Consider the following 14,705-nt stretch of genomic DNA (forward strand, 5'->3'; position numbering starts at 1 on the left):
CCGGGTAGCGGGGCGGCGCTTCGTCCTCCGCCCCGCGCGAGGGCTGTCGGTGCCGGCGCGATCCCTGCGGGGGAGCCATGGCCGTGCGCGGGGCGCCGCGCCTGGCCTGGTGCCTCCGCCGAGTCGGGGCCAGCTGCGACTGGCTGCTGCTGGAGGCCGGCACGCAGGTGAGCCGGGCCAGGCTGGGCCCCCCCGCGGGCCCCTCGAAGGGGGCGGGCGGGCAGGGGTGGATGGGTGGCCGAGGCGCGGCCCTCGGAGCCCCCCCCACGTGCCGGCGGCCGGTGCCGGTGCCGCTCGGGCGGAGCTCTGCGGCGGCCGGCTCCGCCCCGGGCAGCGCACGAGCGGCCCTCGGAGCGCTTTGTTCCGGGGGGCCCTCGTTGTTCCTTGTGGCGCTTCCCGAGAGGAGAAAGCCCCTTTTAACCAGCGGCCGCCGCTCGTGGCCGTTCGGAGGGGCCGCCCCAGCGCTGCCCCAGCCTCCCCGGGGCGGGCGCGTTGCGGCCCCGGTGACGCGGAGGGAGCGCAGGGCGGGTCCGGGCGCTGCAGTCGTCTTTGCCGAGTCTTCGGTTCTTACTATCTTTACAAGTTTTATGTCGTATTTAGATAGGAGTTGTTTGTGTGACAGTAACCGAAGTGGTGCGGATGGGGGAGGGAGTCCACAGCCTAATTAACAAGGCGATGCTTTGGCGAGGTTAAATAAGGCATTGCACTTGTGTGGTTTAAGGTGTTCAGGTGTAAACGAGGTCACGTTTTAAATATGTTTCGGTTGTGTTTCGGTGCGGTGCAGGAATAACCTTTTTTCAGCATTCGTGTTTTTTAATTGAAAAGGCAAAATGGGCCCTTGTACTCTTAAACACAGCAGGCAAAGACATGTGGTGAGGTTGGGGCGGTGTAGGAGGAATTGCTGTTCTGGTGGTCAAAACCAGGTGGGTAGTTTAGGTGGTGTGGGTGATGCTGTCGCCAACTCCTTTGGGTTCACACACTGGAGAAGGTGCTCCTTCAGACTCATCTTTCAGTGCTAGTCAAGTCTTAAGAAAATGTATAGTTTTCTTACTCTCCCATCGTGTATTTGAAGCCCTGAGGTGTGCAGCTACACTTAGTGAAGGACCGAAGTTGATATATCTGCAGAACTTGCAGCCGGGGTCCACTAAATGTGTGGAGAATCCCTTTTGGGATGTTATTGCTCCAGCTGACTGCATGGCACTTGTCACAGACAGCAGGAGGGCTGACGGCATCTTGATGCTGCAGGTATGCCAGGCCACAGAGCACAAACCACTTCTGCTGGGGGTTTAAATCATAATCACAGAATATCATGAGTTGGAAGGGACCCTTGAGAATCACTGAGTACAGGTCCTGCACAGGACAGCCCCAAAAATCACACCATATGCCTGAGAGCATTGTCCAGATGCTTCTTGAACTCTGTCAGGCTTGGTGCTGTGACCACTTCAGTGCCAAAGGGCATGCCCAAGGCATGGGGATGTGCTTTGATGTGCTGGTACTGCTGTGGGCAGCACTGAACTCCAGAAGGCGAGTTGTAACACATCTTGGACCCCTGTTTGCTAAATGAACTTGATTGAGGGGAAGTTTTGTGACTGTCCCTACTTGGACTCACTCATATTTGTGTGTGAGGCCTTGCAGATGGGTGTGACTGGGTCATAAGAATCATTCATGTGGCTCAGGCCACCTCTTGCTGCTGCAGGGACAAGTGCAAAGCTGATCTTATGGTCGAGTCCACGTGAAATGGGGACTCTTTATCCACCTGAGTTTCTGTACCTCTTAAAGATGCAATCCACATTGGCAGAACCCTAATGTATATGAAATATTTAAGAAGGTGAGAACAACATGGTTAAGTTTGCTTTTGTCATCTTAGTTTGCTTTCTTGCATTTAGTTATGACATTGGAGTCTGAGTTCTGGCTTTAAAAACAAGGTGAGACCTGCTCAGGTAATGTGCAATGCATGGATGAATAAGAAAAGTGTGCAGGAGAGGCAGTGGAGGGAGGGAGAGCAGAGACGTGCTTTAAATGGCAATTAGATGGGATTTAATAAGATACTGTGAAATTCTACAATTGAATTATGTCCCTTCTTCCAGAAGGTGCTATTAGAGTGTAATCAGATTATTTGGATCACTTTCACTACTGGTTACTAGTTGCATGTAGCTTAGATTCTGAGCCATAAGACTGATGGTGTGATTTACAAAAGTATTGGGCATTTAGGGCAATGAGGGCAAAAGAAGAGGGTAAGAAGTAATATTGAGAACCACAAACAATACTACTGCTTTGAAGAAATGGTATTTAGTTAGGTAATGACTAAAGTGGGACACGGATGGATTGAGGGTGGCTTTGAGCAGCTTTGCTGCTTAGGAAAGATGTCCATGAAACCATGAGGTCCATAAGGCTCAGAGAAATCAAATTTTCCTCAGTGGGAGAGAAAGATGGTACTTCAAACTTTGTAGGTTTCCATTTTCTATGTACTCTTGAATTTAAATGCAAAAAAAAAGAGTCATATTATGCCAGGCTCTTTGGAAATAGCTATAAGATGCTAGAGTTTTGCTGTACTTAAATTTAAATTACATAAATTGAATTTACCATGTTGATGGTTGCAGTTACTAACCTACTTTATTTTTAGGTAACTATAGGTCGAGGATTAGATATCACGTACCAGCTGGTGTCCAAAACGTGTCCCTTGATGATCTCTCGTAAGCACTGTGTTTTCCAGCAGAATGCAGAAGGCCAGTGGACTGTCAAGGATAACAAGGTACTGAGACTTATTGAAGACCTTGTGCTCTTGAGATTGATTGAAAAGAATGCCTTGTTGGGATCAAGCAGTGTATGGGCCGTGATATCGTATGATGTAAGTGTGATAGAAGGTTCATGGGAATGTGTCTTGCCTGTTGTGCACTCCCTTCAGGAAGCTTCAGTCTGCTGCAATTTGGATGCAAATCATATTACCTTCTGTATGTAGATTCACCTTTTGGTTTAGCGTTTTTCAGACAATTGTGGCCTTGCCAAGGGCACCTGCTTTGTGTTGCTTTCTTAAAAAAAAATCCTATGAATTTTGCCATAGGATTTTACCCTTTGAAAGGGTAATGTTCTTGTAGTGCAAATGAAAGAATAAAGTGTAACTCCTTATTGTAGCGACATAATTGCTTTAATTATAATCAACTGCAACAAGAATCTGTTGTTAGAAAAGACATGCTTTATGTTCAAACAAGTTTCTCCTGAAAGTCCTTCTCAGCTAATTAGAATAAAATGTTGAGAGTCATCACCCAGGGCTCGCTTTGACTTCAGTGATCTGTTTTTTGGATTGTGATCTTGCCACATTCTCATTCAGACTGAAAACTGTACAATCAGTAATTTGCTTTAAAACAGCACTGGTCAAAGAAAAATGTTCAACAAGCTTTTGTGCCTTTTTCCCCCTTCTTTTCCTTCTGCACTAGTGTGTATGTTAAAATGCTATTCTTAGTGCTTGTCCACAAAATTGGTAATGCAAGAATAATGCACAGTAAATAATACAGTGTAGCAAATAAGAAATGAAACACACAGCCAATAACTTGGATATTGCAAGGTTTATTTAAAGAGGTGGCTTGCTCTTACTGCAGCACTGAAGAGGTTGGATGTGTTTACAGTTGCCAGAAATAACCTGGAGAGGACTTTGTAACTACATATTAAATTTTGCTGATTCTGTGTTTGTTGGCAGAGTCTAAATGGAGTCTGGCTTAACAAACAGCGCCTGGATCCATCAAAAGTCTATCCTATTGCTGAAGGAGACCGTATCCAGTTGGGAGTGCCTTTGGAAAACAGAGAGACTGCTGAATATGAGTATGAAGTAATTAAAGAGGAATGGGAGAAAATTAGGCCCTTTTTAGCCCAAAGAAGTGACCTGGGGAAAGCTAAGAGTTCAAGAACTAAACGTAAATTTAGTTTGGAGGAATCGGAGACATCTGGATCAGAAGGCCCTTCAAACTCCAGATGCAAAAGAGACAGAGTGTCCTGTGACAGTGAACCTTTGGATAAATCATGGGAACGGGTAGAAGAGGCCAAACGCTTAACAGAGAAGATGGATGTCAAGCTGCCTGCTCCTGGACCAAGTGAGGGGGATAGCGCTCTGGTGCATACCAGCCCTGTTCACTCCAAGAAAGCTGTGCCTGTCCCCCATAAGGACCAGAAGGGCTCTGGTCTTACAGAGTCATGGACTGGCTTGAAAATGCTGAGGAAAACTCTAGTAGATGTAATGAAATTAAAGGTCAAAGTGCAGGAGAAGCAGACAGCAGTTCTGAATGTGAAGCAGAAGCGTAGGAAGTGTGCTCAGAAGGAGATCCTGGTAATGGAGCAGGAGCTGCAGGAGTTGCAGGACCAGCTGTGCATGGAACAAGAGCATCAGCAGCAACAGGTGGAAGAGCTGGAGAGGACGTTTTGTAAAGAGCAGCAGAAGCTAGAGGTATAATGGTGGTAATCATTTTTGCCTGTCTTCATTTTTATGGAACCCCAAATAGCTCTTAAACTATAAAGTAACATAAATAGTGTTTGTGTGAACTACCCCTGTTAAAATTTTCATGGAAAGTACTTAACTTGTACCAAAAAAAAGTGTAAAGACTGAAGAAATTTGGCTGTGTGGGGAATTAGGGAAAAGGTGCATAGTAAAGCATTTCAATTGGTAAAGAAGCTTGCTTTTTAATAAAAAATGGAAAGTCTCTGCCTGATCTCCTGTGGTTACAGAGAGGAGTAGTTGAAAAGTATTTACTTTGAGTGTGAATTTCTCTTTGTATATGCCTGAAATAATGTCCACTTTGCATGGCGAATCCACTTGCTTTCCAAGCAATGAATTATTGCATATCTTAATCCTTGGAGGGAGGGAGATTTTTTATTTTTCTGTTTTCAAAGAAACCTTTCTTGCAATATGTATCTTCAAGCAGTTCACGTATGTTGATAAATAGCTTTTTAGATAACAAACTGCTCAAACTTGAGACTGCTCAAAAACTGGTTTAAAGAAAGTTAGGATTCATCTTGGAGTGAGTTTAATAATTTATCAGTTTCTTCCTTTAAAGTCTGCTGCTAAAGGCAGTGTACCAGTATGAGAAGTACAGAAAGTCTGGAGTTGTGTCCTTAGGCACAGTGTGAAGTTCAGCTGGAGCTTTAGGTATGTCTGACCTCCCTGGATGTGCTCAAAGATAGAGTTGCAGCTTTTAGCTGTTGCTGACCTCTTTGCTTCTATGAACATGCTGGTGCCTTTAGAGCTAAAATACTGTGGAGGTGTTCCAAAAATGTAACTGCAAATGATATATCCGTTTTAACTCTTCACAGTAAATGATAGTTCTAATTTCTGTGGTACGCTAGACTAGGACATCTCAGGGTTTGTTGAAAACCAATGTTCTTTCTTCAAGCATATCCTCTAAAGACAGAGTGCAGAATAGTAATTTTCTGTTTCTTGCTTTCCTCAAGTCTTTTTTTGTTTTTGTCCCACTTCTTACCCCACCCAGGGAGAAAAGTGGCATCATGGGGAGGAGAATTTGAAGGAGCAGCTGGCCCAGGTCCTACAAGAGGCAAGTGGTTATGAGTCTAGGTTTGGTCTAACTTCTTAACTGGGATGTTTAAATCTTTCTTACTGCTGTGGCTTCTTGGTAGAAGATGAGGACTTTGCCTTAGCTGGCTGTGTAAGACTCCAGCCCAGGAGCTGCTAGCTAGGAGTTTAATATATAGATATAGTGTTCTTTAATACCTCAAGATAGCGTCAAGAGAATAAATCACGGTCTTGTTCCCAAGGGATTTCTTTATTAATTTAAGGGAGCAAATAAGGGAGCTTGGCCGAAGCTCAAAAACACACCACAAAAGCTAGACAAAAATGTTCCACCACAGTACTGACTCAGCATATACTATTAATCCACAACACTTAAATCAAGATCCAACCCTCCAATTCCAAGCCACCCAAAGCATCAAGAAAGGAGTAAAGAAAGAGAACCAGAGAGAGTAAAAAGAGAAAAGGAGGAAGAAGGAGAGACAGATCATATAGCTACCACTGGAACCTTGTAGAAGACCAGCTCTCACATGTCCAAGTGGCAGGGCTGGGACGCAAGGCAAACACATGCCTATGGTTTATCTACTCTGGTCCTTATGGCCAACCCCTCCAGGCAGGGTGTCTCTGGCTCACCAGCCACTCTGGGGTTCCAGGTTCAGGTGAGGGGCAGTGTTCTCACTGTCCCTACCATTCTGAGTCTGGTTTAGGGGCTCCAAGAGGTGTGGTGTGTTATAGTTTTCCTGGGCTGTTTGTGACTGACACCTACTCTGGGGCTTTCCCATGTGGGGTCCAGGGGCCTGCCATGAGGATACAGATCCTCCTCACCTCTGATCACTGATCTGGTGTCTAACAGACTGTAAAACCTAACTGAAATGAAAGAGTACTTGGGAGAGGGAATGCAAAGTGAAGTGACACTGCGAAGGTCATAAATAACTGGCAATACGTTCTAATTTTAAGCTAAGGATAAACTGCCTTAACACTTCAACTCATATATACATATGAGTTTGGCAATGGCAATATTGCTTTCTTAGGAAATTAGGAGAAAAGAGTATGCTGAAACTTATGACTATGACTATGTATATTTAATAGGATAGCTTATAAGGCCACTCATAACTTCTGGGATGGTATTGTTACAGCATCATGCTTTGATGGAAGAGTTGAGCCGTAGTAAAAAAGATTTTGAGGAGATAATTCGAGCCAAGAATAAAGAACTGGAAGAAACAAAGGTAAGGAATAACTGAATTCTCAGCTTTATTCATAAGTGAAAAATTATATGCTGCAGCTGAGGAAATGGTTTATTTTACATTTGTCTTAGTTCTGCCTGGCCTCCCATAGTGCAAAATTTCTGTGTTTTGAGGTGGCAGCTGACTGGTTCCCAGGACTGGGGGAGGATTCACCTTGCCCTGTTCATAAACTAGTATTGAACAGTTGTTACTAGATCTTTCTCAATCATAAAGAAAGCCAAGAGCACCTGAACTGTGCATTGTACAGGAGCAGTGGGCCCATTCCACCCTTTCTTTAAAAACCAAAAAACAGACCAACACCAACAGAAAAAAAACACCAAAAATGTTTGAAAAGTGAGGTGCTTCATTTTCAGATAAAGTGTGTATAAGTAAAACTGCAGTGTGACAGCAATTGTATAAGGGAGTGTAGGACTAAAGCAACATGAAATTTGAATAATGAATGAGATAAGCCACATTTCTTCCTGCCCTTGACACAAGGTGGTGAGTGGAAAATAATTAAGGAGATTCTTTCTGTGTCTTACTCTTGGAAATTATCACAATGTCTATCTCTGGCAGTTTGCTTTGTTTGTTTTTTTTTTTTATGTCATCTTTGGAACTCTGCTGCTGTTTCAACTATAGCTTCAATTGGAAGAATTTCTCTGTTATTTTTAGAAGATAAAGCAGATACCTAGCCTAATCAGCCTACTTTAACTCCAAACAACCAAAAAAAGATTACTGGGCTGTTAAATGCAAATAAATGTTTTAAATTTTTATGCTTCGTTTTTTTAACATTTGAGGTGTTTTGTCTGTTGAGCGTTTTGCTTTGTATATCAGACATCAAAAGAACTGTTGACTTAAGCTAAACTCATGCCAGGAATGGGTTGAAAAAGATTCTGAAAAAATAGATCCAGCTGGTAGTTTTCTAGGGCTGAAGGGAATGTTGGTAGCGGCTGCTGTTCTTCCTTCATTTTGCAGTGTGTCAAGCCTTTTACCTAATGAAAGAAAGATGCTTTTGAAACATTTCAGATGCTCCCTGGTGACGTAGGATGACATCACTAAGTTCTCTGCAGTGCACGGGAATATTCTCAATACTGCTGTGACTGCAAAGAGGAGGGAGGTTACATAGCTGGGTGTTATAATAGACACAGACTTGACATGTGGAGACTTGCTGTATGATTTTCTGTTTGTACTACCTTCTCCTGCACACGTGCTTCCTGCCAGTATTACATTGTGTGAAATCTTGTTCTTTGTTGACACGTGCATTGATGTATTTGTTGACATATGTACGTTTCCACTAGGAGGAGAAGGAAAAGGTGAGAGCTCAGAAAGAAGAGGTGCTGAATCAGATGAATGATGTGTTGGAGAATGAGTTGCAATGCACAATCTGTTCTGAGCACTTTATTGAGGTATGTTTAATCGTGTATGGGTTTGCCAGTAAAGAGGAGACTTGAGAAGCTTTTCTTAGTTCTGTTAAAGCATTAGTTAAGCCTAATTCTTTACTGCACTAATTTAACAGTCCCAGCACTGAGTTGTTATGGGAATGGGTTGATTCAGAAATCCATTCTGTTTGCTTTGACTGTTCTGGACAGAGAATTCAGCTTTAATGTCTCTACCTGCGTAGATATGAGTGCTTAATCCTAAAATGCATATAAACTTGGAACGCTTGTGCAGGTTTTTGAACTGGTGCTCTGAGTCGCTGCTGACAGCCTGCTTGGGGAAGAATCATTTTGTAGTGGACCTTGCTTTAAGTTGACTGGGTTTAGACTGTTTCAGGTTTAGATATATGGAGAGGTTAGATCAATTAAATCCTGAACCGTTTATATTGTTCAGGTAAACACTTTCTTTGAGAAACTGGCCTGTTTTCATTTGATTCTAGAATTGATAGGCTATGCCTGACATGGAGACTGTTAGCTTTGTTCATTTTTGCTGGAACTTCAGTTGCGCTACATTCATTTCTACTATGGGGAAACCTGGTGTTTTGGTCTTGTTATAATGGCTTAAGAGCTAGCTCAAATTTTAATTTCTGTTTTTTCAGTAATTTAAGACACTATTCTGCAGTATCTGAGCTTTTTCAGAATTTATCCTTTTCAAATTGGGGAAACTTGGAATTAGTTCATTTTGTCTGTTTCTGTCTTGCCATGACTTACAGTGACTCCATTAACTTGCTTGTAAAACTGGCCTGCCCTCTGTCATGGGAGGTTTGCATGAGTAACCCCTTCAAAGGCTAAAGAAAAGGGGCTTTAGGCTCTCCCCTCTCTTTCCTATAGGAAGTGTTTGTGTAATATTTCTCCATCTTCAGTATGTTTTTTCTGTACAATGCACGTATGAGCACGCTGTGACCAGTGTCGTTCCGCTGAATTCCACAGGCGGTCACTCTGAACTGTGCTCACAGCTTCTGCTCCTACTGCATCGATGAGTGGACGAAACGTAAAGTGGAGTGCCCCATCTGCAGGCAGGAGATCAAATCAAAGACACGCTCTCTTGTGCTGGATAACTGCATTGACAGGATGGTAGAAAAACTGGATGTGGAAATGAAAGAGCATCGCCTGACCCTTATCAGAAGGCGGAAAGGTGAGAGGTGGGTGGATGTGGCATGATGAGTGCAATCTTTTATTCCATCTATTTTGTACAACTTTCTTTGGCACCTATATACCAAGAAGATGCTTGGGGAATGCAGCAGAAACACTAGAAAAGTAATCCTGAGATCTCTTGAGTAACCAGCTTTACTGCACAGTAAAATAAAATTAATAAAAAGTTTGGAAAAAGACTTCAGTACTAATTCAGCAGTCTTGCAGGATATCTTAATTTAACCATGCTAAAGGTTGCTCTATTTCCGAGAGATCACTAAATAAAAGCAAAACTATATAGAATGGTCCTTGAATAATTTGCCAGGCATGCTTGCTAAACTGTTGAGTACATAATTGCAAAAACTCAGCAGGGCAGTGGCAGATGAGAAGCTCTGAATTCTCTTCTATGTGATAGATTTATATAGGAAATCTCTGAAAGGGACATTGGTATATCCTGTAAGTGTATGGCTGAACTGGCAGTTGCTCTGCCATGTTTATTTTTGCAGCTTAAAGACGTAACATCTTGGCTAGTTGGAGCTAAAAGACTGTGCATGGTGGAGATAGTTATAAGAAAAACTCTAGTATGGGCTATTCCTACTCTGCTTCCTTCTTCCAGATTTGTTTCTAGAGCACTTGACAGTGGTATCTAGGTGCTAAAATGTAGACATCTTTTCCTGCTGCTCTTTAACAAATTTCTGTTACTCTCTTCCCTTAAGTAATTGTCTTCTTTTCCCTTCGTAGAGGTCAGTGCATGATCCTTCATTTTGCAGTGTGTCAAGCCTTTTACCTAATGAAAGAAAGGTGCTTTTGAAACTTTTCAGATGCTCCATGATGACGTAGAGTGACATCACTAAGCAGTGCTAGTTCAAGCCTGAAATTAGAACCTGTGCAACCATCTCAGCCTGATTCCCTCAGGAAAGGGTACACTGCTCAGAGACTGCCTGGCTCAGCTTCATGAATTGCTTTCACCCCTGCAGAACTGACACAGCTCTTGTGCAATGTGCACCTGGGCAGAGTATGTCATAGCTCCTGAAGTGTCTCATCAGGTGGCTAATGGGGACTGGCTGCAGTGGTGCCTTCATTGGAGCCCACTGCATGCTAAACCAATGGTCTTCATCCTTGACCGAAAAAAAAAGGAAATAAGGCCATAGTTTATCTTCATAAATGACTGGGTAGGAAATCATTTAGCTTAACTGTGACACACTTCAGGAGGAAGGTTAAATGGTTTCTGTGCCATCTTTTTATTCAGTGATGGAAACATTTTGATTAAAATGAAGATAACAATGTGTCTATTTAAAATTAATGCCTAAGAAGTAAACCCACTGAAAGAGTAATAATGGTGCAAGTGGCACTTGAGAAGCTGTCAGAGCTTCCCAAGAAACATTTACAAGAGCCTTAGTAGAATGGGCACCAGAAGGACAGCTTGCAGTCTTAAATGTATGAAAGTTTTGATGGGCCTGTAAGTGTCCTGAGCAACTATTATTTGCGTGAGAGCTCCTTACCACATTTTGTTCCTTCTTCTTCCCTGTAATAGTTAGCCAAGGCATTGAAATAGTCATCCATTTCCATCGCCACTTGTATGCCTGTGAAGGGATGGAGAATATCTCGTCCTCATCTCTGTTATTTTAACAGAGAGAGACAACACTTTAGAACACTTAAGAAAACAAACAAACAAAAAACCCCCAACCTTTTGTTCTTTTAATGCTGAACACTGAAAAGAAAAATGCCCATGCCCTGCAGCTTAAAAGACATATATCAAACTGCAGTGAGAGACTATAATATAGTTTCAGACAACTGGTAATTAGCACTTGTGGGTACTGCAGTCACAGCTGACTTTTGTATCTGTGTGTTTTGAATGCAGAGAAACAGAATGTGATGGTGAAACCAGTCACAGACAATGACAACAGTGTCACTTCTTCCACCTACTCCATCTTGCCCATAAGCAGTTGTGACAGTGAGGACTCTGAGGAGGATTCTTACTATAATGAAAGCTATTACATTATCTGAACACTGTTACTGCGGACTGGTTTGCCTGTGCGCTGCCCAGAGCCAACCTAATGGTGTTTGGTCAACTGCTGCTGGAGGAGTGGACTGGACACCTGGAAGAAGAGACTCTATGAAGGAGGCTGGAGCTGGAGCTCAGAACTAGCAGCATTTGGAAGAAGTACCTTGTTTTTTCAATGAATGTACAGAAGCTTGATCTCTAAAACCCAATTGGGGTTGCGAGAGAAAAAATGCTGTTACACTAGCTAGTTGACCTACAAACCCTAAGCTTCCATGATAGCCTGAGACCCATTAGGTGTATTGTAATAGTTTGTATTGCATCATTGCCCTTTTCCTCAGTGAATGACATGTTTAAATGTGTACATCAGCTTCCCTTATTTCAGGCAGCAGAGGGAATGGCCCAAGCTATTTGAGAACTTGGCCATACCCACCAGCAGGCAGGAGATACGTATATCAGGAAAAAGTGCCAGTGTGGGTTTTCCCCTTGAATTTCATACAGCAGCTAGAGTCATCCCAGGCCTCTGGCAGTAAAGGTAATAAAGGGTGGGTTATGGACCCTGTTGGCCGTAAGTGCATTGTAAGCTGAGCTGCTGGTCATCAGCTCTATCTTTTTATGTAATTCATTTTCCGTTAGATAGGGATGGAGGAGATTATATCTTCCAGAATTCCTTAGCTAGTGCTCTTTTAATGTAGTGTCTTTGGATTGTTCCCTCTTAAGGCTTTTGCATAAAGGGGTTTAGAACTGGGAAGCAGCACATCCAGAAATTATTGGCAGTGACTTCAGAAACATATAGTCAGCAGCAGAGAGGAACCTCTGCCTCTTCAGAAGTGCTGCTCTCCAAATTACTGAAATGTCCTGTTGGCAGGGTAGGAAAGCAGGATCTGTAGGCAACCACAAGGCACAGAATGAAGCACTTCGTTTTATTGTTTACAAAACATCACTGTTGAGCTGTGGGTTGTACTACCCTCACAGAAAATCACTCATCCCTAAGAGACTGAGCAAGTCTTGGCTCATCCTATCATGTATTTGTCTGTCAAGTTCCATTTTCTAGTGGCTTATGCTTTTGACTTAGCTGTTACATGGAAAGGACTCTTACAGAAGATGGGGAAGCCCTTCTCATCTGTAATATGTCTTTGGCTATTTGTATGTGCTCCTTTTGTTTCTATGTTTATTTTGTTTAAGAATGAAAATATAAATCCATTTCTGCATTAGCCTTCTTTTGTGCAGCCACTGAGATGAATGTCTTTCTCCTGGTCATCTTTAGATTTTGGTTTTTTTTAGGAGAAAACAGAGACTATCTCATTTAATGACTTTGCTTCATGTTTTGATTGCTGTAAGCAGTGTGGGTACTGTAAAGTTACTTGAAAGACTCCTGTACTGAGGAACTGATAAAAGACTGTGACTACCCTAATGCGAATTTAGTAGCTACAAATCGTACCTCTTACCTTCTTCCACTGAAGAAATATCCCATTAAAAAGGTGATAGTGTCCTTAGGAACTTAGTGCATTCTGACAGATTTGATTGGTAGGACTTAAACAGGAGTGGGGGCCTGATCTGAGGACCAGGCAACTTGCTTAAAATTTTAGTGTAAGATTTGTTTTGTGAAGGAGACATTATGTCTTGCACATTCTTCTTTCTCTTTTAATATTTACTTGCTGTATGTGCTCTTGAAAGTTTCTTTTGTGAATATGTGCTTTCTGGGATGTGCAAGAGAAGAATGTTTCTCAAAATGCTCATGAAATAGGCTGAGGTAAAACAGGCATTCCCAATGAAGAGGAGTAGAAGGAAAATACTCTGGTTACCTAGGACTGCAAATTCTTCTACTGTGTATCTCCTCTGTGTTGCTGTGCTTTTTTTTTGCTCATTTCATTTTGTGAAATATAGATATATTTTATTATGTTGGTGTTTATGCATATTGCAGAGAAGGAGAACACTTCCCCTGGTAACAGAATGGTAATCTTTGGTGCAATTTCTGAGTATGTCCTCTTTTCACTAGAACATGAAGAATTTAAGTGGTATACCAACCCATTTCCACTCTTGCTGGTAGGTGCTTAGTGTGTAAAGGTCCACGGAGAGAGGTTAAGTAATAACACTGTACACTTGCAAAAGTTTTTCACTGACAAAACCAGACCTGTATTTCTAGCAGTGTGCTCTCCTTTGGTCTAAGTTCTGGATCCTTTCTTCTACTTGATTGTACACCTGAATGCCCCCTTGGAGGTGCTATATCCTGAATGTAACATCCCTTGGGATGGCATCAAGCGCTTCCAGAATTCAGGTTACAGCTGAGCTAGTCACAGCTGATGCACAGCAGGCTTGATGGAGGTTCAAGACTTGCTGCTTTCCATTGGAAGACAGCTGTCAAGTAGTGTGCTAATCAAACTCTTTTCGGAGGAATGCATTGTCTAGCAGCATCAGAGGAATAAGTGGGAAGAGGTGATAATGGATTGTGGAAGGGGACTGTCACATCACAGGGCATGTTTAACTCATGAAGATTTGTGGAGCCCGAGAAGAATCTGACAATGGCATGTGCAAGAAAAATCTAGCATCTTAGTATCTGGTGAGCCTGTGGATCTTCAGTCAAAAGTTTGTTAAAGAAGGCCCCTCCCTGAGGCACGAGGTGCACAAAGGGCACCCTTGCTCTCTAAACTCCTCTGAGAGCAGCCTAGGTGTGGCTGGATCCAGTCTTAGCCCCAGGCTTTGTCAGTGGTTTGCATGTAAAGGATTACCTAGGTGTAATTGAACCTTTATACAACTTCATACCTTGGGATTAAGGATGGCAAACCAGATACATATTTATATATTCATACATGATTTATTATGACAATAATTAGACAAAAATATCTTAATCAGAATTACTATACAGTATAGGAGCTATAACAACTATTGTAGTGCACTAAGAAGCAATATTGAAGCAATTATATTAAAGCAATTGTATTAAAGGTAGCAAAACCAATTATTAAGTAGAGATTGTTGTTCTCAACACATACCAAGGACCAAATCTCTTTTGCTCAGCCTCGAGGAGTAACCTTGAGGGGTGTCTCCCCTCAAGGCAGGAATCTCCACACATACACTCCAAGAAGGGATATGTCAGAAGACCCTGCCGTTTAAATTTGGGACTGGGCTTTAACAGTATAAAGTGATTGACTGTCAGTCATATGTCTCCAGGCCAGCTGTGTCAGCTCAGCAGCTTTAGGTAAGTTATCAGTAGTATCACTTGTTTATTCCTTTATCTGGATACTTCACCAAGTTTACCACATCTTCATCTCACTATCAGGATGATTAATTTTGGCATTAAGGAGTCAGACTGGATTCAGCATTAGTCAACACCAAAAGCAGCTTGATGACCCCTTCTTCATTTACCACTGATAGCTTGGCAAATAGGGCATTGTTGTTTTTCCCAT

The 14,705-nt window shown here is 42.5% G+C and overlaps 1 protein-coding gene across 4 annotated transcripts; it reads left to right on the plus strand.

The window, feature by feature from the left end:
• Positions 1 to 38: 38 nt before the first annotated feature.
• RNF8 (ring finger protein 8) lies at positions 39 to 13,273 on the plus strand. 4 transcript variants are annotated; one of them, XM_027887648.1, is made up of 8 exons: positions 39 to 167; positions 2,624 to 2,752; positions 3,695 to 4,435; positions 5,475 to 5,537; positions 6,646 to 6,735; positions 8,031 to 8,138; positions 9,099 to 9,310; positions 11,161 to 13,273. In XM_027887648.1, the coding sequence occupies exons 1-8, from the start codon at positions 78 to 80 to the stop codon at positions 11,198 to 11,200; spliced, it is 1,473 nt and encodes a 490-aa protein (XP_027743449.1). In that variant the 5' UTR covers positions 39 to 77; the 3' UTR covers positions 11,201 to 13,273. The 4 variants fall into 4 exon arrangements, with proteins under 4 accessions (XP_027743449.1, XP_027743448.1, XP_027743452.1 ...); XM_027887647.1 differs by having other exon boundaries at positions 9,099 to 9,303; XM_027887651.1 differs by having other exon boundaries at positions 63 to 167; positions 2,634 to 2,752; positions 9,099 to 9,303.
• The last annotated feature ends 1,432 nt before the right edge of the window (positions 13,274 to 14,705 follow it).

This window comes from Empidonax traillii, unplaced genomic scaffold (genome assembly GCF_003031625.1).
Source record: "Empidonax traillii isolate 1590-97213 ecotype Southwest subspecies unplaced genomic scaffold, ASM303162v1 scaffold218:size1087226, whole genome shotgun sequence".
Lineage (NCBI taxonomy): Eukaryota > Metazoa > Chordata > Aves > Passeriformes > Tyrannidae > Empidonax > Empidonax traillii.

What these genes read in the sequence shown, in the direction of transcription:
- RNF8 (XM_027887647.1), top strand. Translation starts at nt 78, where the DNA reads ATGGCCGTGCGCGGGGCGCCGCGCCTGGCCTGGTGCCTCCGCCGAGTC. An exon ending in GGACTGTCAAGGATAACAAG is followed by an intron (nt 2,753 to 3,694) that starts GTACTGAGACTT and finishes GTTTGTTGGCAG; the next exon opens with AGTCTAAATGGAGTCTGGCT. An exon ending in AAGAACTGGAAGAAACAAAG is followed by an intron (nt 6,736 to 8,030) that starts GTAAGGAATAAC and finishes CGTTTCCACTAG; the next exon opens with GAGGAGAAGGAAAAGGTGAG.